This window comes from Eucalyptus grandis, chromosome 1, assembly GCF_016545825.1.
Source record: "Eucalyptus grandis isolate ANBG69807.140 chromosome 1, ASM1654582v1, whole genome shotgun sequence".
Lineage (NCBI taxonomy): Eukaryota > Viridiplantae > Streptophyta > Magnoliopsida > Myrtales > Myrtaceae > Eucalyptus > Eucalyptus grandis.
In genome coordinates this window covers 48,726,978-48,749,923 of record NC_052612.1, presented here as the reverse complement: position 1 = coordinate 48,749,923, position 22,946 = coordinate 48,726,978, and the positions used below count along the sequence as shown (strand labels likewise).

The 22,946-nt window shown below is 40.5% G+C and overlaps 2 protein-coding genes across 2 annotated transcripts; both read left to right on the top strand.

Moving 5' to 3' along the window:
• Positions 1-10,438: 10,438 nt before the first annotated feature.
• Positions 10,439-11,549, top strand: LOC104429625 (probable serine/threonine-protein kinase DDB_G0282963). The gene is made up of 3 exons (XM_010042479.3): positions 10,439-10,575; positions 10,808-10,883; positions 10,968-11,549. The coding sequence occupies exons 1-3, from the start codon at positions 10,570-10,572 to the stop codon at positions 11,402-11,404; spliced, it is 519 nt and encodes a 172-aa protein (XP_010040781.2). The 5' UTR covers positions 10,439-10,569; the 3' UTR covers positions 11,405-11,549.
• A 2,430-nt stretch (positions 11,550-13,979) lies between these two features.
• On the top strand, positions 13,980-15,012 carry LOC104448330 (heavy metal-associated isoprenylated plant protein 41). Its single transcript, XM_039308859.1, has 3 exons — positions 13,980-14,104; positions 14,360-14,435; positions 14,532-15,012. Exons 1-3 carry the CDS (start codon positions 14,099-14,101, stop codon positions 14,879-14,881), a joined length of 432 nt encoding a protein of 143 aa, XP_039164793.1. The 5' UTR covers positions 13,980-14,098; the 3' UTR covers positions 14,882-15,012.
• Positions 15,013-22,946: the final 7,934 nt, after the last annotated feature.

The window sequence follows — 22,946 nt, the reverse complement described above, 5'->3', positions numbered from 1 at the left end:
CGAGCTCGATCTTTTTAAGAATAATATTATAAATGATCAATAAATTCTAACTTAATATGTAATTTTTAATTTTTAAATTTTTTAAATATAATATTCCTTAAACTTTTTATACATATTTTTATATGAAAATATTCAATATTATTTGGGATAACAGTTCAAAAATCACATTAAATAATTTAAAGATTAAAAAAATACATTATATATCCTCATGTCATGTTTTCCAAATTTCTTATGCAAAATGTCACAATATTTAAAGGTATAGAATATTTTCAATTAACAAATCAAGATGACTTTTTTTTTTATTGATTTGATGGTTTTCGTGTCTTCGAAGGTTCATAAAAACCGCTTTCCTCCCACTGACACTTTTTGGGATCACTCCTTCATTCACCGAGTTAATCATGTTGATATTTGTGGCAAGCCTAATTTTTAAAATGAGGCTCTTATAACTAGATATCGAAAAATGATGCGTGGTAAAATCAAGTTAAACCTGCCCGCACATCAAAATGAGAGAAGGGTCGAGAGATTGGGTTGTGGCTTGATTGAACTGGCTATTCCAATTTTCCAGACATACAATTTAAGCAAGTACTTCCTTTTGCCATCCTCTTAGTGTGTTTTCCATCTATTCATATGAATCACCCATCCTGCATCATGAGAATCCATTGTATTTTGGGCATGGCAATTGGCTTGGATGGATCGCGGGTTCGATAGGCATTCTTTCACGGTCGGTAGCCAGAAAAGTGTGGCCGCTGCTGCATTTGGGCCAACTGGGGTGCTCGCGATGGATATTCGAAGAGATCGAGTCAAAAAGTAGAGGCTTTGGAGCTTTCCATTTTCAGTACAAAAAAGTAGAGTCCCGTGCTTCGCACGATGCGTTGCAAAAGTTATGTGGGCTTGGACCAATTTCCAGGCCCAACCAGAAGTTAGTTTCCTCACTTGGGGAAGGCCCATTGAAGGTTGGCCAGGTTAAGGCGTTTGGTTGTGTTCTTTTTTTTTGTTTTTAAACACTTTTTTGTTTTTTTGTTTGGGAACAAAAAGGAACAAAAACGCGTTTGGGTGCGTTTCTGTTCCTTTTTGTTCTTTTGTTCCCAGAACGAAAAAAGAAACAAAACAAGAAACACAAATTTTGTGTTTTTGTTTTGAAACACTTTGAGAAAACACTTATTTTTCTTTTTCTTTTTTCTCTTATTTTCTTGTTCTTTTTTCTTTTGGCCGGTCGCCGGCCTCGGCCATGGCCTGGCGACCGGCCGACGAGGGACCCGCGGCCTCGCCCACCACGGCGAGGCCGAGGCTCGCCGTCCCGGCGAGAGCCGACCCCGCCCGGCCCGGGCGACCTCGATCTCGCCCAGATCCGGCGAGGCCGACCCGCCCGGCCGCAAGCCTCGGCCTCGCCAGCGGTGGCCGCGAGCCGCGCCTCGCCCGCCCGGGGCGAGCTCGGCCTCGCCGGATCAAGGCAAGGCCGACCTCGCCCGGCGGCAGCAAGCCTCGGCCTCGCCGGGCGGTGGCCGGCGAGGCCGCGCCCGCCCGCCCGGGCGAGCTCGGCCTCGCCGGATCAAGGCAAGGCCGACCTCGTGCCGGCACGGGCGAGCTCGATCTCGCCTGATCCGCGGCCGAGCTCGCCCGGGCGGCGAGCCTCGGCCTCGCCGGACTGGGCGAGTCGGCGTCGCCGGCGGTGGCGGCGAGGCCGCGCCTCGCCCGCCGGTGGGCGAGCTCGGCCTCGCCGGATCAAGGCGAGGCCGACCCTCGCCGGGGTCGCCGACCAAGGCCTTGGCCGGCGACCAGGCCAAAAGAAGAAAAAAATGAAAAAGAAAAAAAGAAAAAAAGGAAAAATAAGAAAAAATAGAAAAAATAAAAGAAATAAAAAAATTATCCAAATTTACCAAACATGTTTATTTTTTATTAGGAACAAGTTTAGTTTAAACGCGTTGTTTTGTTCAAAAATTGTTCCCTAAGCAAAACACTTTTTCTATTTCGTTCCCTAGAACAATTTTTAAACAGAAACACAACCAAACGCGCCCTTACCCTTTCACTTCGACAAAGGTCGGGGCTAATGAATTGCGCAACCCGCCCATGACATAAAAATTACGGGAAAATTATCCTAAAAGTCATGAATTAATTGCACTTTTATCAATTTAGTCACAAACTTTTTAATTATGGTAATTGAATCTTAAATATTTTATTATTTTGCTAATTGAGTTAATCCAATCAATTTTGACCGAAAATCGATAACATAAATGCCGACTAACAATACTGATGTTGATGTGGACAATTTTTTTTATATATTATTTTTATCTTCTTTTTTTCTCTTTTTTCCCTCTAGTGGGCATGGCCAAGCATTATTGATGGTCTATGACCTTAGGCAACGGCCATTCTCGCTAGCCTCGAGCGAGGGTGGTCTATGCCCTCCCAAGTGAGGGCGACCATCGACTAAGGCTGGCGACTTTCATTGGCCATTGACAAGCCTCAGTGATGGCTGGCGGAGGGAAAAAGGGAAAAAGGAAAAAAGGAAAAAAGGAAAAAAAAGAAAAAAAGTGAAGAAGGAAAAGAGAAGAAAAAATATAAAATGAAGATAAAAATAAAGAAAATTCAAAGATATATTTAAATATTATTAAAAATATTCACATCGGGATCGTCTTACCATGTAGGACAATCAACGTCCGTTAAAATTGGCAAGATTGACTCAATTGAAAAATATAAAAATGTTTATAATTCAATTAGTACAATTAAAATATTTATGATTAAATTAATGAAAGTCATTTAGGCTGAAGACCTTCGAACAATTCCTCGAAATTACATATTAACTTCTTGCCTTCTTCGTGTAAGGACGTTATCCGAACCCGCGTTTCGCCTCTCGAGCCTAGATATTAGCCCACCCGGCCATCGATCGCCTCTAGAGACACGGACATCAAAGATTCTGCTAATCATGACTTAGAAAAAGAGGTTTCTTCATAATCTCCAATCAAATGTCGAATATGGGGCCTCCAAGGGGATCACGTGCTTGAAGAAATTTTCTTCGGTCATCATTGCTCTCTTTCCATCGAGCCCCACCGACCAGATAGAAGTTAGAACCCTTTGGCCTTCTTTAGAAAGTGCTGCACTGAAATAACCATCCATTTCTATGGAATTCCTATCTGCTCTCATATCCAACGACCCCACAATTATCACCCTTCGTATTTCGAGACATGCGGTTCAATCTATAATATGAAGCCAAAAGCAGGTTTTCTCTCGCTTTTACCCAATTTTCTCGTTAAATATAAGAAAGATGAGGAAAATGCGGTTAGTATTTCTGATGACTCTATATCTTGGAACGCTTTCTTATATAGGCGCTACTTCTGTGCAAAACACCAATTGGTAGCAACCACACCTTCTAGAAGCAAATCCACCGCGTATTACTTCCCCTCCACGCATAATTTCTACTAATAAACGAGCCCCACGCGATGTGCACCGATTGAGGTCAAGCTCCATGCTTACCTTCCACGCACCCAATTTCTTCTTTCGTCTGCATTTACCGCTCGACGCGGGTGGACTTAGTTCTCTGTTAAAGGCTTCATCTTCCAACACATTCCCACCAAACTTGGGAATTCACGAGCCCTGTCCAAGCTTACTCGAGCGGAGGAAGAGCCGGCAGAATTCTCTTCTATCTACTTCGAAACTCCGGCAAAAACCATGCAGGTACACCGTCCTTTGAGAAATAGGAGGGTTGGGTCGAGCCTAATTTATTGTCTGAAATCGTTCTTGACAAAATTCTGTCCTTGTAAAATTATGTGTGGTTGGATGAGAGATGCATCTTGAAATTAGCTGCACAAGATGAGGATGTAAGTTTTGAGACATGAGGAGGGTACTTTGATATGAAAAGTAAAGTACAATAAATTTTTATCCAGGATTCGTATAACATCAACGTGGTTTTGGTTTTGGTTTTGGTTTTTTTGGTGCAGAAAGTCATCATCAAGGTGGATTGGTCCAGCGAGAAGCGCAAGAAGAAAGCCATCAAGATGGTCTCTGAAAATGAAGGTATCACAACTTGCGACTTGAATATGTCCATTTGGAAAGAAAATAAGCAAACGTTTCGAGTATACTTTTTCATGTGCCTGTGTAGACGTACAATCATTTGAAGTGGACGACCAGAACAAGCAACTGACCATGTATGGTGACATGGATCCCATAATGCTTGTGAAAAAGATGCGAAAGCAGTTCCCTACGGATATTGTCACCACGAAGCTCGAGACCCCGCCAGCGGTCAACGCCCCACCAAAATTTTTTGACCATCATCCGCCATTTTTATGGGAGCCGTCGGCACCGCCGCTGTAGAGGGTTACCATGGTTACTATCGTCCTTAGTAGGATCATGTTCACGGAGACTTCCCAAGTGATTTGATTCTACTCTATACAACTTTTTGCCTGTATCGCTCTACCCTACACTTCGTAAGTTCGCATGGATGTTAATGTATTGTTTGTTTTGGTGTGACCGTCCAGTCTAACAAAGATTATATTAGCTAGCGTCATGGGAAATGTTCCAAGTGCCCGGCATGCATCGGAGGCAACTTCCTCGGAGGTTCATACACAAACCGAGCAGCCGTTTGAGGAATCATTAAGAGCCGCTGCTCATCTGTATATTAATCCGTTAGCTGATAGATTGCATGCACGATACCCACTTGAATCCATTTCTTATTAATTGAAAAAGGGACGGACATGTGCGCAAAATAAACTCATGAAATTTGGCTCCAATATCATGATTAAATATGCAACAAAGAAACTTAATTTGTCAACATATGGAGGGCAATCATATGCATATAAAGAGCATATAAAACCCACGGTCAAGCAACATGGGATGATTCCACGTATTTTTAAATTGCATGGCAACTTGATCGACAATTTTGCCTTAAAGATTGGAATGTTGAAATTTGTAAATTGGTATAATCATAATTAGAAATAAACCATATTTTTTAACACATTCTTTTGAATGCATTAAGCAACTCGCTTGACTGCTATGTGGGCGGACCACTTACGGACACGAATTAGATTGAGGGAATTTGAAAGTCGTGTTATAATTCCTTTAATTAGACTTATATTTTTTGCTTGACTTGGGTCAACTGGGGTCCTCTATATCCCCATCACTTTCCCAAGATTCCTAACTATTGTCTTCGCACCCCTCTTCCTTTACTTATACTCACTTATTTGGAGATATTGAGCAGAAAATTGCGTTCTTTTGATGGAAACAAAAATAAGGCAAAGCCATAATTTTTTGGAAGAAGTAGGGTATCTTAAAAATCAAAAAAGACACTGGCGGACTTGACTTTAGATACCTTATCTCCTTTAATGAGCCATGTTAAGCAAACAAGCTTAGAGACTAACATAATCTCCAACATCCCTTTGAAGTCAAGTCATCAAGGGCATCTATTTCCCCAAAGGGGATTTCTGGAATTCAGGGAAAGGTTTCATGGGGCCGGCAAAGCATATTGAATCTATTAACCGAGGAGACCCTGAAACTGTGGCTTAGCTTATTGAATAGAGTCAAACCGATGGAATGAACGGAAATTGATGAACTCTTTGATTAAGAAATAGCGCAGGAAATACTCACCATCCCAATTAGTTCAATCTCGAGGGATGATAAGCTTATTTGGAATGGTGCTAAAAAGAGAATTTATAATTTGAAAAATGGGTACCGCAACATACATACCATAGAACAATAGTATCCTAAAAACCAAGCCTCATTATCATTTCAGCCACCAAAATCACTACGGACACAAATTTGGTTGCCACTCTCCTCCCAAAATACTAAACTTCATGTGGAGCGTATGCCAAAATGCCCTCTTTACTTGTGAAAATTGTATAAAAGAAAAAAGCTACCTACTTCTTTGTGCCCATTTGCTCTTAAGCCCTAAAGACGATTGAACATATGTTTTTCCTATGTATGTGGACAAACAAAATCTAAGCTGATTAAAGATTGAAAATCAGTATATGCTGGTGAAATATTACTTGAATGGACAAATGGGTGTCGAAATTTTTTCATATGGATAAGACTAAACCTTTTGGAGAGCTCATCGTTGGTGTCCAATGGCAAACCTGGAGATCTCGGAATTCTTTTTTCTCTGGATCCCAGCTCGATTGTTGATATCTCACTTGCAATCAACAAGAATAGAATGACCATATGCGGAACCCTAAATCAAGGAGTAAAAAACAAAGAAACAAAAACTTATCTCCTCGGCTAGTTCGATGGATTCCACTGGCAAGTAAATCCATCAAGCTCAATGTTGACGATTCTTGGGGAGGAGGAAGTGTTGAAGGATTAGTAGCTAGAATATGTAGAGATCAGAACGAATTATTGATTATTGGTTTTGCAGAAATAGTGCATATGGCTTCTACAAGCCAAATTGAAGATTTTGCAATTGAAGAAGGATCTTTTGTACTTGAAGGGCATAAATGATCTATGGAGCCTTAAAGATAAAAGTGTGGAGGTGGAAAGTGATACCTTATTAATTGCGCTGTTCATTTCAGGAGAAAGCCAAAGCCCATGGGCCCTGCAAAATGTGATTGAAGACTATTGGATGTACTTAGCCAAGATGAAAGATGTGTGAGTGAATTATTGTTCATGCAAGGCCACCCAGCTAGTCAATTGGGTTGCTAAAACCTATAGTAGGAAACCCCTCATTCCTAATTAATTATATTATCCCCTTCGCCTCTCTTGGATATGTTGTATTCGGAGACCCATCTATCGTGTTCCGATGTTTTGCAACAGTGAAGGGAATAGTCTTTTTGACCAAAAAAAAAAAAAAAAAAAAAAAATGCTCCATTTCTCTTCTTGCAAAGAGCAAAAGCACGTTTTGCTTCTTAACCTACCTTATGAACCGGCCAAACGGTGCTGATCAGGGATCTGTATGTCCACGTCGTGGGCAGAGAAAGTGCGTGTTTTGATGAGCATTCGTTCACGATCCATAGCCAGAAAAGTGTTGCCACTACTCCATTTGGGCCAACTGAGGTGCTCGCGATGGATATTCGAAGAGATCGAGTCAAGATTGCTGTTCTGATAAAGCAGATTGAGCGGTCTCGTTGCGAATCCATTTCCTTTCAGGCAGTGGCTTTGGAGCCTTCTATTTTCAGGGCAAAAGTAAAGCCCGGTGCTTCGCACGATGCGTTGCAAAAGTTATGTGGGCTTGGACCAACTTCCATGCCCAACTAGAAGTTAGTTTCTTCACTTGGGGGTAAGGCCCATTAAAGGCTGGCCAGTTACCCTTTGACTTCGACAAAGGCCGGGCCTAATGAGTCGCGCAGCCCGCCCATCACATATAAATTATAGGAAATTGTCTTAAACGTTATAAACCCGTCGCATTTTTATCAATTTAATCTTAAACATTTTTCAATTTTACTAATTAAGTCCATCAACCAATTTTAGTTGGAAATCGTTCACGTGGATGTCAGCCATTTTACATAGCACGATCAGTATTAATGTGAACAATTTTTTTAGTTTTTAAATATTTTTTCGAATCTTTTGATTTATTCTTTTCCTTTTTTTTTTTTTTTTTCTCTTTTTAGGCATTATCAATGGTTGCTTGTCAGCCTCGGGCAAGCGAAAAGGAAGTTTTGCTTCTTTAACCTACTTCACGAATCCGGCCAAATGGTGGCGGTCAAGGATCTCTATGTCCATGTCGCCTCTCGAGCTTCAGCCTTCCTTCCTGTATTCTTTCGCCATCCCCTCAGTCTGTTTTCCTTCTACTCAAATCGATCACCCATTCGGCGATCATGAGAATCAATTTTATTTTGGGCATGGCAATTGGCTTGGATGAATGGCGGGCAAAGAAAGTGCGTGTTTGGATAAGCATTCATTCTCAATCCATAGCCAGAAATGCGTTGCCACTGCTCCATTTGGGCCAACCGGGCTGCTCGCGATAGATATTAGAAGAGATCGAGTCGAGATTGCTGGTTCGATAAAGCTGATTGAGCGGTCTCGTTGCGAATCCATTTCCTTTCAGGCGGAGGCCTTGGCGCTTTCTATCATCAGGGCAAAAGTAAGTCTCGGGCTTCACACGATGCGTTGTGAAAGTATGTGGGCTTGAATCAACTTCCAGGCCCATTAGAAGTTAGCTTCCTCACCTGGAAAGGTCCCTTGAAGGCTGGCGAGTTAGGATGCGTTTGTTTGCGTTTTCGTTTAAAAATTGTTACAGGAAACTGAAATAGAAAAAAAAAAGTATTTATGTTCCGAAGAACAATTTTTGAATAAAAATACGCGTTTGGTAAATTTGCAATTTTTTTATTTCTTTTATTTTTTAATATTTTTATTTTATTTTTCTTATTTTTCCTTTTTCCTTTTTTTTTTTCTTCTTTTGGCCGGTCGTCGGCCTCGGCCATGGCCGGCGACCGGCCGACAAGGGCTAGCGGTCTCGCCCAGCCACGGCGAGGCTCGCGCCGCCGGGCGAGCTCGCCTCACGGATCCGGGGCGAGCTTGAGCTCACCCAACTTGGCGCAAGGTCGCCTCGCGGGGGGGGCGAGCCTCGCCGTGGCTGTGCGAGGCGGCCGGCCCTCGTCGGCCGGTTGCCGGCCATGGCCGAGGCCGACGACCGAAAGCGAAAGAAAAAGAAAGAAAAAGAAGAAGAAAATAAAAAAAAAAGTGTTTCTAAGTTTTGTTTGAAATAAGAAACAACTTTTTGTTGTTTCTTATTTCTGTTCCTTTTGTTTTAGGAACAAAAGAACAAAAAAAAGGAATAGAAACACACCCAAACGCGTTTCTGTTTCTTTTTTTTTTAAAAAAAAAAAAAACAAAAAGTGTTTAAAAAGAAATACAAACAAACAGGCCCTTATCCTTTGACTTCGACAAAGCCATGAACTTATTGCACTGCCATCAATTTTATTTTAAATATTTGTCTAATTTGCTAATTAAGTTTATTCAGTCAATTTTGGATGAAAATCACTTACGTGGACGCTAGTCATTTTACATGATAGGATTGGTATTGACATGGATAATTTTTATTTAGCTTTTTAATATTTTTTGAATCTTTTTATTTATTTGTTTCCTTTTCTTTTTTCCCTTTTTTCAAGCATTGTCGATGGTTGATGACCTCAGGTGAGGGTTGCCCTTGTTAGCCTCGAGTGAGGGTGATGATGGTGGGCTATGCTTTGCCAAGCGAGAGCGACCTTGATTGAGACCGATGACCTCTACTGGCCATCGACAAGCCCCGATCATTGTTGGCAAAGGGAAAAATAAAAAATTTGAAAATATATTAAAATATTATTAAAAGTGTTCACATCAACGTCAATCATACCATATAAGATGACCAACATCCACGTCAATGATTTTAGATCAAATTTGGCCGGATGGATTTAATTGATATAATTAATATGTTTAAGAATGAATTGATAAAATTTCAATAGACTTAAGATTTTTTTAAATGAGCTTCTTGCCCATGACCAAATTTAGTCTGGTCGGGCCTTCCTCCCGTAAGGATCTAGTCCAAATCGGCGTTTTGCCTCTTAGGCCTAGACATTAGCCCACCCGTCCATCGATAGCCTCCAAAGACATGACAGTTGTCTCGCGTCCCTCGACTTTTGGTACAAATGCCCATAGGAGAGTCGCACACGACTCTTTGAGGATATGCATCGATTAGAAAGAGAGTTTGCTTTATCAGCTCCAATCAAAATGTCGAATATGGGGCCTCCAAGGGGAGCACCTTCTTGAATAAATTTTCTCCGGCCATTAGTGCTCCCTCACTCCAATGGGGCCGACCGACCAAATAGAACCGTTCTTTAGAAAGTGCCGGAGGGAATCCTTGTCCGTCTTTGCTTCCTAGTACGAGATAACATTAACAATCTAATAGACCACTGAAAAAAAAAAACATGAATTTTGGTCTTACTTTTCAAGATTCTTTCTGGTCTACATAAAAGGTAAATCCACAAAGTTAGATAATCATAATTTAATTTTTCTTTCATTCTCATCGCTTTATCACATAATCATCCACTTCTATGGAATTAATATTTACTTTCATATTTAATGACCCCACTATTTTCATCGTTCATACTTTAAGGCCCACTAATCAATCTATAATATAAAGCCGAAAAAAGTGGGTTTTCTCTTGCTTTTACTGACTTTTTTAATTTTCCAGTCAAATAGAAGAAAGATGGCGGAAATACTATTAGTATTCCTGATAACTCTCTATTTTCAAACTCTGATATTAGGTGCTCCTTTCTTTTGTTCAAACATCAGTTGATAGCAGCCACACCTTCTAGAAGCACATCCATCGTGCATTTATTCCCTTCCACACATAATTTCTAGTAATATATCAGCCCATGCGGTATACGATGACATCACCGAGTGAAGTCATGCTGCATACGCAAGACGATCCCACCTTGACGTTGGATCCAAGAGCGAGGCTGAGTGGGGCTTTTTTTTTTTTTGGGCACCCAATTCCTTCATTTCATTAGTATTTTCCCCATGACTCGGGGGTACTAGGTCTCTATTAAAGGCCTCATCTTCCAACACATTTCCATCAAACTTGAGAATTCACGCGCTCTGTCCAAGCCTACTCGAGCGGGGGAAGAGTCGGCAGAATTCTCTTCTATCTACTTCGAAACTCCGGCAAAAACCATGCAGGTACGGGGCCCTTCTTAGAGAGTTATAGGATGGTCTGGTCGAAGCCTAGTTTGTTGTCCAAGCTCGCTGCGTGGGGTGGGCAAGAGATGCATCTTGAAGTTAGTTTTAAATGATGAGGATGATAATTGTAGTTTTTGAAATGTAAGGAAGGTATTTTGATATGAGAAGTTAAGTAGGCTAAATTTTTAACTAGGGTTTTTGTTATGTGGATGTGGTTTTGCTTTTGGCACAGACGGTTATTATTAAGGTTGATTGGTCCAGCGAGAAGCACAAGAAGAAGGCCATCGAGATAGTCTCCAAAAATGAAGGTATTGGGACTTGTGACTTTAATATGTCCATTCATAAAGAAAATAAGTAAACATATTGAGTTATTTTTTCGTGTGGCTATGCAGAAGTACAATCATTCAATGTGGACGACGAGAACAAGCAGCTTACAGTGAATGGGAGCATGGATACCGTAGCGCTCATGAAAAATATGAGAAAGAAATTCCCGACAGCAGATATTGTCTACATGGAGAGTGAGGCCTCAAGGATGCTTGAGGCCTCACAAAGGGAGCGTAACCCCCGTAACCATAACAATCCTAACAACGGCTACTACCCTGATCCCTATAATAATACAAATCGTGGCTATCACCTTGATCCCTATAATAATTTGAACCACGGCTATCACCATGATTCCTATAATAATTTGAACCATGGCTACCATGTCGCTCCCTATAATAATCATAACTATGGTTTCGGCCCTTCTCAAGCCTACGGATACCCACATGACCACAATCCTTACAATTGGGGGCCGTCCGCACCGCTGTTCCCGGGTTACCATGGTTAATATCCTCCTTAGTGGGAATATGCTCACGGCTATGTGGACTTCACAAGTCCTTTGATTCTACTTTGTACAACTTTTCACTTGTGTCGCTCTGCCCTATCCTTTGTAAGTTTGCATGGATGTTAATGTAACGTTTGGTTTGGTGTGATCTCGGCCTCGCTAGCAAAGGTTACATCATCTGTTGAGTAGCTTCGGTAGAGATATTGGAATTTTAAAAGAGCTCCACATGAATTGATATAAACAAGGCGTTAAGGAAAAAAAAAAAAAACTAATGAGCGACCTATGTTCCAAATGCCTGGCATGCATCGGAGGCAGCTTCCTCGGAGGTTCTTACACAAACTGAGCCGCCGCTGTTTGAGGAATTAAGAGCCGCCGCTTGTCTATACCTTAATCCGTTAGCTAATAGATCACGCACAATAACCACTTGAATTAATTTCTAATTAAAAAAAAAACGGTGTGGACGCATATGCATAATAAAACTCGACGGAATATGGTTCCGATATTATGTTTGAACTTACAATCAAGAAACTTAAATTAAAAAAGTTCACAGATGAAGAGAAATCATATTATATTAAGAGCACATAAACCCCTCGGTCAAGTAACGTGGGATGATTCAACGTATTTTCAAATTGCACGGCAACTTAATTGACAATCTTATTCTTGAAATTGGAACGTGAAAGTCTCTAGACCGGTATAATCGTGATTAGAAATAAATAATGTTTTTTAATGCTCATTTTGTATCCATTAGGTAACTTACTCGACTCCTATGTGGGCGGACCACTTACGGACGGGAACTAGACTGAGGGAATTTGAAAATCATGGTATAATTCCATTAATTTGACTAATATTTTTTTGCTTGACTCGGGTCAACCTGGGGTCCTCTAGAATTGCAAGTTGCGACCCCATTGCTTTCCCAAGATTCTTAGCTATCCTATTCGCACTTCTCTTCTTCTACTCAGCTCACTCTATTTCTCTTCTTGCAAAAAGCAAAAGCACGTTTTGTTTCTTCAACCACACAAGCCAGTCAGGGATATTAATAACCACATCGCCTCTCAGGCTTGAGTCGTGCTTTTTCTCCATGGGGTCCGGAACGAATAAACAAGAACATCATTGAGATTCATATGTCGTCGTGATCTTTTGTCTTGGAGCATCTGAGGCTGGAATGGGGCAACGAAAGGGAAAGGAAGACGGCCATGAAGATTGTCAGTGCATATGAAGGTACCCCACAAAATTGTGAAATGATAATATCAAATCTTGAGCTTGTGTGGTTGAAACTAGGGTTGAAGGTTCAATAAGAATGCATATGTAGGACGATAAACATTCACGTTAATAATTTTCGTCAAAATTGATTGGCTAGACTTAATTAATAAAACGTAAAAATGTTTACGGCTTAATTGATATAATTAATAGATTTAAAACTAAATTGACAAAATTTCTATACGTTTAAAATTTTTTAGACAATTTTCCCAAAAAATTATAAATGAATTTCTCACCCATGACCAAACTTGGCTTGTCGGGCCCTTCTCCCGTAATGATCCTATTCGAACCCACGTTTTGCCTCTCAAGCCTAGACATTAGCCCACCTGGCAGTCGATCACCTGTAAAGACACGACCAGTGTCTTGCGTCCCCCAACTTTGGTACAATTGCCTACAGGAGAGTCATACACGACTCTTTAAGGTTATGCATCGGCTAAAACACCCAAAAGGCTACCAACTATCATAACTTAGAAAATTAGGTTTCTTGATCATGTCCAATCAAATGTCAAATATGGGGCCTCAATGGGAGCACGCGCTTGGAGAAATTTTCTCCGGTCATCAGTGCGCTCTCCAGTGTGCCCCCCGACTAAATAGGACCTTTCTTTATAAAGTGCTGGAGGGAGTCTTTGACCATCTTTGCTTCCTTCCTAATACGAGATAACATTAGCAATCTAATATCCCACTGGAGAAAAAATGTGAATTTCGGTCTCACTTTTCAAGATTCTTTTTGGTCTACATAAAAAGATAAATACGCTTGATCATCATAATTTGGTTTTTCTTTTCCTCTCATCACTCCATCAAATAATCATCCGTTTCTATAGAATTGCTATCCGCTCTCATATTTAATGACTCCACTATTTTCATCCTTCATACTTCCGCGAATTAGTCTATAATACAAAGCCGAGAAGTGGGTTTTCTCTCGCTCTTACTGATTTTCTCGAATTAACCAGTTAAGTGTAAGAAGGATGATGAAATTACGATTACTATTTCCAATGACTCTCTATCTTCAACACTTCTCTTATATAGGTGCTATTTTCGTTTTCTGCAAACACCAGTAGGCAGCCACTACACCTTCTAGAAGCACGTCAATCGTGTATTAATACCCTTCCACACATTTTTTCTACAAATAATTGAGCCCATGCGACATGCGATGACGTTTACCGACTGAGATCACGCTGCATACGTAAGACGATCTACCCTTGATGTGGGACCCGTGAGCGTGGCTGAGTGGATTTTGCTTATTATGGCACCCAATTTCTTTTTTTTCATTAGTATTTTCCGATTGACTCTGGGTGGACTTAGGTCTCTATATTAAGGGCCTCGTCTTCCAACACATTCCCATCAAACTTGAGAATTCACGTGCTCTGTCCAAAGCTTACTCGAGCGGGGGAAGAGCCAGCAGAATTCTCTTCTATCTACTTCGAAACTCCGGCAAAAACTATGCAGGTACACTTCCCTTCGTTGAGAAATAGGAGGGTCAAGTCGAGCCTACTTTGTTTTTGAACTAATTCGTGATGAAATTCCGTTCGTATAAAATTATGCGTGGATAAGCTGAGAGATGCTTTTTGAAGTTAGCTGCAAAAGATGAGAATGATAACAGTAGGTTTCGAAATGCGAGGGTAATTTGATGTGGGAAGTGAAGTATGGTAAATTTTCATCTAGGGTGCGTGTCACGTTGATGTGGTTATGGTTTTGGTGCAGAGAGTTATCATCCAAGTGGATTGGGACAGCGAGAAGAGCAAGAAGAAGGCCATCAAGATGGTCTCCAAAAACCAAGGTGCTACGACTTGAATATCGTCCATTCTAAATGAAAATAAGTAAATGTTTTGAGTGAGTATATATATAAATATAAATTTTTCATGTGGCTGTGTAGACGTAGAATCATTTTCCGTGAACGACGAGAAGAAGCAGCTAACGCTGGAAGGGGAGATGGATCCCGTACCACTTGTGAAAAAGATGAGAAAGGAATTTCCGACGCAGATTATCGCCATGACCCAGATCTCAGTTGAGGCACAACCACAACAGCCTCGTTCATCCCCCGAAACCCCATATCACCCCAATCCTCAGCCGCCCGCGCCACCGTACTGGGGCCATGATGGTTACCATTATCCTCAGTTTCATCCAACCTATGGACAGCCGCAGTACCCGGGTCTTCCCAATTGGGGGCAGCCGTCCGCGCCGCCGCTGTACGGGGGTCACAATATTCACCATCCTTTTCAGTAGGAATATGTTCGCGGCTATGTGGACTTCGTCAAATGCTCCAGTCCTATTTTGTACGGCATGTCATCTGTATTGCTCTGCCCTGCCCTTTGTAAGTTTGCATGGATGTTAATATACCGTTCGGTTTGGTGTGATCTCGGCCTGTTTAGCAAAGGTCGCATCATCAGTCGAGCAGCTTCGGGAGACATTGGAATTTCAGAAGAGCTGCATATGAAGTGATATAAACAAGGCGTTAGAAAAAACCCCTAACGAGCGACCTAGCTAGCGTCACGGGAAATGTTCCAAATGCCTGGCATGCATCGGAGGCAGCTTCCTCGAAGGTTCTTGCACAAACTGAGCCGCCGTTTGAGGAGTCATTAAGAGCCGCCCCTTCTCTATACTTTAATCCGTTAGCTAATAGATCGTGCACGCACAATACCCACTTGGATTAATTTCTTATTAATTGAAAAAGGATGCAATATTAACTCAACGAAACTTGAAACTTGACTAGTTATCGTATTAAAATGTGTGACCAAAAAAATTTTTAAAAAAAAATTCACAAATAAAGGGAGACCATGTGTATATAAATAGTATATAAATTCTAGATTCAAGTGCCATGGGATGATTCAATGTTTTTTTAGATTGCACAATAACTTAATCGATAATCCTATTCTTGAAATTAGAATGTGAAAGTCTCTACATTGGTATACTCATAATTAGAAATAAGCCATTTTTTTTGGCTTCTTTTGTATGCATTAGGCAACTTGCTCGAATCCTATGTAAGTGGACCATGTACGGATGCGAATCAGACAGGGAATTTGAAAATCATGGTATAATTCCATTCACTGGACTAATATTTTTTTGCTTGACTCGGGTCAACTGGGGCCCTCTATAATTGCAAGTTGCTTCTCATGCGAGAGATCCCATCGCATTCCCAAGATTCCTAGCTATTCTATTCACACTTCTCTTCTTCTACTCAGCTCACTCTATTTCCCTCCTTGCAAAGAGCAAAATCACGTTTTGCTTCATTAGCCTTCTTCACAAATCCCGCCAAATGGTGCCGGTCAGGGATCTCAATGTCCACGTCGCCTCTCAAGCTTGAGTCTTACCTTTTCTTTGTGGGGTCCGGAACAAATAAACAAGAACATTATTGAGAACGATAAGTCGTCGTGATCTCAATGCCATGTTCGCGTTTAACTAATCTCAAGTGGCTCGAAGGGATACAACCGGTGGCTGTGGACATGGACAACAAGAAGGCGACGGTGATTGAGGACATAGACCAGGCACAGCTAGTTGACATGGACACAATACCCAATACCCATTTCCTTATTATACCTCAAATCATTATTTATAAAATCCCTTTTAAGAGTGTTGATCCTGGAACGAAGTGCTTCCTGATGAACATGTAAAAGCCTTATGTTTTGTATATATTGTACTTTAGCTAGTACGTCCATGATGGGGTGCAATTGGACCGCACCATTTGGACTTGATATGTTACGATGAAGGGGTGTGATGGGGTCATATAAAAGACTCTTGAAAACAACTGTTGGGGTGGTTGGACAAACGTACGTTCAAAACATTTTCTTCATTTTCTCTCCCCTTTCTATCAAGGCGTTCCATTTCATCTTTGCAAGAACAATAGGCATTTACGCCGTGGAAATCGGGTGCTTTCCTCGTGATTGCATCCAGACTAACGTGAGGAAGTGTTGTTCGTGATTTATTCGCAATTCAACGTTCGTTCCGGGGCTATTTGCTGTTTACGCATTGGAATCAGGTAAGTCATCTTCCGTCGACTTAAATTCCAACATTGGTATCAAAGCCCGGTCGTGATTTCTGCCTTGTTTTTCATTGAGTTTTCTCATTTACCATTTGATATTGAGATCAGGAGATTGTATTCTACACTGTTTGAATCTCTGATAGTTGGAATTGCCATATGAAAAACTCGAAATTGAACCGGAGCAAAGAACGGGTTCGGGGTCACATGCATACGTGAGGTTTTGGCCGTTTTTCGAAATAATTTTTTGGTCAAAATTAATTTTTGAATATACAGGCTGCAAGAGTTCGCCGAGACGAGTCCGGCGATGGGTTGAGCGCCGCTGGAAGACGCCGGATGCGCCTACACACGCGGCCAGAAGCCGCTACGCGTGGGCACGACGCGCTTGAAGCGCTGGCAGAGCCAGCGCGTGCGCCACACGTGCCGGTCGGCGAACCGGCACATGCGCGATGCGCACCAGTTGGCGAACCGGCGCATGGTGACGTCACCGTGACGTCATTCAACGGTCGGTCGCCGAATGACGTCATCGATGACGTCACCGCTGCGATAATTGGTTGGCCGGCGACCCAACCCATGACCCGACCCGGGATCCAAACCGGGTGACCCGACCTAACCCGACCGTTGATCAGTCAACGGTCAGACCGGTCACCGGTTGGACCGGTCGAACCGGCCAGGAGTTGTTTGGCTTGTTGGCGCCTGTGCCACACGCACCGCGCACTCAGGTGGCGCGTGGGGGCACGTGCGAGCTCCAATTGGAGCGTGGCTAGCGATGTTTGGTTCGTATGAATATTCTCTACACAGTGGTATAATTATTTTTTAATTTTGAATTTTATAAATGTGTGAAAATGCGTAGGAAACCCTATGTACACGTATTTTTTGGGGTTTAATGCAGTTTATTCATTTGTAGTTTGTATTTTCTTGTGATTTAGGAAATACAGTAGCTAGCTTGTGTGCAAATAATGTTATATATGTTGTGTAAAGCTTGGTTCAATGATATGATGTATATATTTTAATATACTTGCAATCTTCTAGTTGCTAGAAAATTAGAACAATGGTAGGAAATCCATTACATGTTGAATTGCATCTTTTGATTATAGTTGAAGCATGATTGTTGTTTATACATTGATTATTATCATACTATGTTTTTTTTTTTTTTTTGTTAAGGAAAAATGTAGAAATTACATAAGGCCATGTAATTATTTTTCCTAGTGGGAGTTCGTAGGTTGGTAGAATTGAAAGGAGTTCTCACCTAGAACTTAAAATTTGTGCAAATTAAACTAATTAATGATAATAGAACAATTGTACATAGAAGTTGATTGGGAACATAGTGAACTTTTGCCTTTGTGTCTTTTGTTGAATTATCATTAATTTAGTTTGTCTTTACTGCAAATTAAATATGTGTGTTACTTGGTATAGTGTGCTAGTATTGATTCTGCGTTTATTATGTTAATGTGTTATAGCAATTGATTATGGTTTCGGCATCCAAGACCATTGTGGCTGACCTCAATAAGGGTAAGAAGCTGAACGGTGACAATTATGATATTTGGCACCAAAAGGTTCAGTACATCCTTGAGGAGCAAGACGTTTTGAAAACCCTTAACCATACCATAGATGAACCTGAGCATGGAACTTCAGCTCAACACAGGAGAGATCTGGAAGCTTATCAAGCTTGGAAAAAGAAAAATAGTATTGCTCGCATCACGTTGCTGAGTTGTATGCAAGATGATCTCATATGTGAGTTTGAGAGTTATGATAAAGCTCAAGTTATGTGGGTTGCCTTGAAGGACAAGTTTGGGGGTACATCTGCCACTAAGCTGAGGAGAGTCACCATCAAATTTGACACATTCTGAAAGCGCCCAAATGTAATGATGAGGCAACATCTTTAGGAGATGCCAAATATGATTCATGAGCTGAAGTCGGCAGGTCACTTCTTTACTGATGAACAGCAAGTTCAAGCTGTTATAAGGTCTCTTCCTGACAATTTGGAGCATATGAAGATCGATATGACGCATAATGAGAATATTGTCACTTTTGATGATATTGCGCATCATTTGGAATTAGAGGATGAGCGCCTAGAGGTTGCGAGATCCTTTACTCATGCTTATGTTGCTAAATCGAGTTCGCGCAAAGTTTCGGGCTTCAAGCGCAAGAGGAATTTTCAGTTCAACAATAAAGGGAAGATGACTGATAAGGCACCCAAGAGGGCTAAGACCTTCCGACACAAGAAGTGTGGTGGGAAGAAGGACAAGGCCAAGATGGAGTGCCACAATTGTGGCAAGATGGGTCACTTTACTCGTGAATGCACTGAGCCGAAAAAGGTACCCTATTACTCCATTACTTTGAGTAATGCTTTTGTTTCTAGTATTGTAATGCTTGCTGAATTTCATCCAATGTGGACTGTAGACTCAGGAGCAACAAACCATGTAGCTAGAGACCGAGAAGCATTTATGGAGTATCGTCGAATACCACTTAGAAGAAGATGGATATATGTTGGGAATAACTCAAGAGTTGAAGTGAAGGGTATCGGCACATGTAAATTAATCTTATGTGGTGGTCGAAACCTATTCCTGCATGATGTTCTTAATGCTCCAGATATTTGACGAAACTTGATCTCTGTAGTTATTCTTCTTAGCTTAGGTTATGTATTGAATTTCCATGGTGATTGTGTTGACATTTTGTATGGAATAGTCTATTATGGTTCATGTCATGTATCGAATGGTTTTATGGTGTTAGACATTGACTATGATCAGTACAATGTTAATGTTGATTGTTGTTTTTCTTTAATTGCATCTTCTAATAACGTTGAGATTGATGCAAGCACTTGGCATGCTAGATTATGTCACATTGGATTGCAAAGAATGCAAAGATTAGCTAGAGAATGCCTTTTAGGGTCACTCATTAATGTTAGTCTATCCGTATGTGAACATTGTCTAGCGGGAAAAGCAACTAAAAAACCATTCGGTAAAGGGACTAGAGCTGAATTTCCATTGCATTTCATACATTTTGACATTTGTGGTTCTTTGAATGTGAGGGCGAGGCATAGAGCCTCATATTTCATCACTTTCATAGATAACTTCACATGTTTCGGTTATGTCCTTATGATTTCCCATAAGTTAGAAGCATTAGATTGCTTTAGATGATATATAGCGATGGTAGAGAATCAGTTGAACAAAACAATAAAGGCATTGAGAACCGATCGTTGACGTGAGTATCTATCGGAACAATTCAAGGCTCTTTGTGATGAAAAGGGAATTATACGACAATTGATTATTCCTGATACTCCACAACAAAATGGGATAGCTGAGAGAAGGAATAGAACCCTATTAGAAATGGTTAGGTCTATGATGGCACAAGCAAATTTACCTATCTTCTATTTGGGAGATGCGTTATTGATTGCTGCCTATATACTTAACCGTGTGCCCTCAAAATTGGTCACTTCCACCCCTTATGAATTATGGACTGGTAGGAAACCAGACTTGAATAGTCTACGTCCATGGGGATGTGCAGCTTATATTCATGATTCTTCCCATAAATATGACAACTTAGGTCCTAGAGGGAAGAAATGTATCTTTATAAGATATTTCGAACACTCCAAAGGGTACGTATTCATAGGTGAATAAGCTGATGGAAGTGTGACTGAAATGGAGTCACGAGATGTCACGTTCTTAGAGAACAATTTTCCTAGTAGAGGTGAGATTGATAAGGACTTCCAATTATATGAGATGGAAGATCATGATAACACACCCACTGATGTTGTAGAGGGAAATGAAGATTTACCTCAACACACAAAACCTAGTGAGAGTGTTGCATTGCCTGATAAATTGAATTCAAGAGAAATTCAATTACGTAAAAGTAATCGTAAAAGTATTCCTCGTCGTCATTTTAAGATTGAAGGGGAAGCATTTATGATTGCTCAAAAAGATGATGCTGAGCTTAAGACTGTTCAAGAGGCTCTCTCATCCTCTGATAAAGAAGAATGGAGAAAAGCTTTGGAAGATGAGATGGAGTCTATGAGGGCAAACCATGTCTGGGACTTCGTTGATCTACCACCCAATCGTAAGGCTATTGGAAAGAAATGGGTCTTCAAGATTAAGCGAAAGGTGGATGGATCCATTGAAAAATATAAGGCTCGCCTTGTGGCAAAAGGCTATACTCAACAAGAGGGTATAGACTATGAGGAAACTTTTTCACCAGTTGTAAGGTTTGCCTCAATATGCCTTATTCTAGCCATTGTTGCACATTTGGACCTTGAATTACATTAAATGGATGTAAAGACGGCATTTTTCAATGGAGAATTAGATGAGGAAATCTATATGAAACAACCAATAGGTTTCATAGCTAAAGGTCAAGAGCAAAAAGTTTGCAAGCTTCATCGCTCAATATATGACCTTAAGTAATCATCTAGACAATGGTATCTTTGTTTTTATCGAGCAATAATAACTTTTGATTTCACGATGATCGAAGAAGATCACTGTGTATATGTCAAGCGGTCAAAAGATAAATTTATAATTTTATTATTTTATGTTGACAATATTCTGTTGGTTGGAAATGACAAGGTTTTGGTTATCACCATAAAAGAATGGTTGTTCTCCAATTTTGAGATGAAGGACATGGGAGAAGCTGCTTATATATTAGGAGTTAAGATCGAAAGAGATCGATCGAGGAAACTCCTTACTTTATCACAAGAGTCTTATATTATGAAGATTCTTGAGCGTTTCAATATGCAACATTGTAATCCTATTGATACCCCTGTCATACAAGGTGAAGGCCTAAGTACTGAGATGTGTCCTAAGACTCCAGAAGAAATTAAAGTGATGGAAACTGTTCCTTACTCTAGTGCAGTAAGAAGTTTGATATATGCTATGATGTGTACTCGACCCGACATATGTTATACTGTGGGATTGGTGAGCTGATATCAATCAAATCCTGGTCAAGCACACTAGAAAGTAGTGAAGAGGATCCTGAGATATTTGAAGGGCACCATGGACTATCGACTTTGTTACCAAGGGAATGATTTACACCTATTGGGTTATTCAGATGCCGATTGGGGTGGAGACTTGGATGAGCGTAAATCGACTTATGGATATACGTTCTTGCTCAATGGAGGTGCGATTTATTGGAATAGCAAGAAACAGACATGCACGGCCTTGTTTACGACGGAGGCAGAATTTATTGCATGTTCTACCGCTGTGCAAGAAGTAGTATGGCTAAAACGTTTCTTGGAAAATTTAGCCACTGTTACTGAAGTTCCTAGACCGGTGACAGTTTATTGCGATAGTCAAGCAGCCATTGCCTATATGAAAGATCCCAAGTATCATGGAAGGACAAAGCACATTGACATAAAGAATAACTTTATCAGAGATATTATAGCGCAGAAAGAAGTGATCCTGCAATACATTTCAACCAATAGAATGGTTGCTGATCCATTTATGAAGGCTATTCCTAGAGACATATTCTTGACCCATAGGATGTCACTAGGATTGCGTAAAATGTGATATATGTTATTGTAGAGGATCATTGGTTTATGTATTTGTGAACAGATGTATTGTATTTGTTTGTTTATTAGTGATTTGATATTTTATCAATAAGTACAAATCTGCTATAAGACTAGCACAAACACACATATATTATTGAAAATTATGTCAGCAGGCAATGATTGGCTCACTCACACGAGCAATCTCCTCAAGTGCTGTAGTTAGCACGTTGAGATGAGATGTTATGTACAAATAAATGCTTAAGAACAAATTTAGTACATAAAATATGTCGCCTTGATTGGAATCAAGATGAGGTCTGTGATTTGTTTATAATAAGACTGAACATGATAGTCCCACAATCATGTATGCTTGAAAGATGCCGAATGCGAGTACTTAATTGGGCGCTATAGAAAGCGAGCTGATATAGCACTCGGGCTAAACATGAGTACGTGAGAAACACGTGACTATGTTTAGGCTAAGATCTATATGGTGGATATATTTGATAAATGATATACGCTCTTATAGAAAGAGTAATCCACTATAGCATGTAATTCATACTACATGTGCATTGTACGACCAATAAGGGAAGATGAGTAAAATTATTCTTATTTACTCATCATGTGAGCCCTTGAGGTAATTTGTATTTTACCTCAATTTTGTGACATATGTTACTTCTGACTATGTTCTCGAAATGAAATATCAATTGAGAAAGACGTGAGTGCGAAGGAAGATTATTGTTGTTTTACATATATCATATGTATTTACTAGTCGACCAATTATATCACCCTATGTGGTTGCGGATGTAATTATAAATACATGGTGTGTTTTTTAGAATAGTTAA

What these genes read in the sequence shown, in the direction of transcription:
- LOC104429625 (XM_010042479.3), top strand. An exon ending in GATAGTCTCCAAAAATGAAG is followed by an intron (nt 10,884 to 10,967) that starts GTATTGGGACTT and finishes GTGGCTATGCAG; the next exon opens with AAGTACAATCATTCAATGTG.
- LOC104448330 (XM_039308859.1), top strand. An exon ending in GATGGTCTCCAAAAACCAAG is followed by an intron (nt 14,436 to 14,531) that starts GTGCTACGACTT and finishes GTGGCTGTGTAG; the next exon opens with ACGTAGAATCATTTTCCGTG.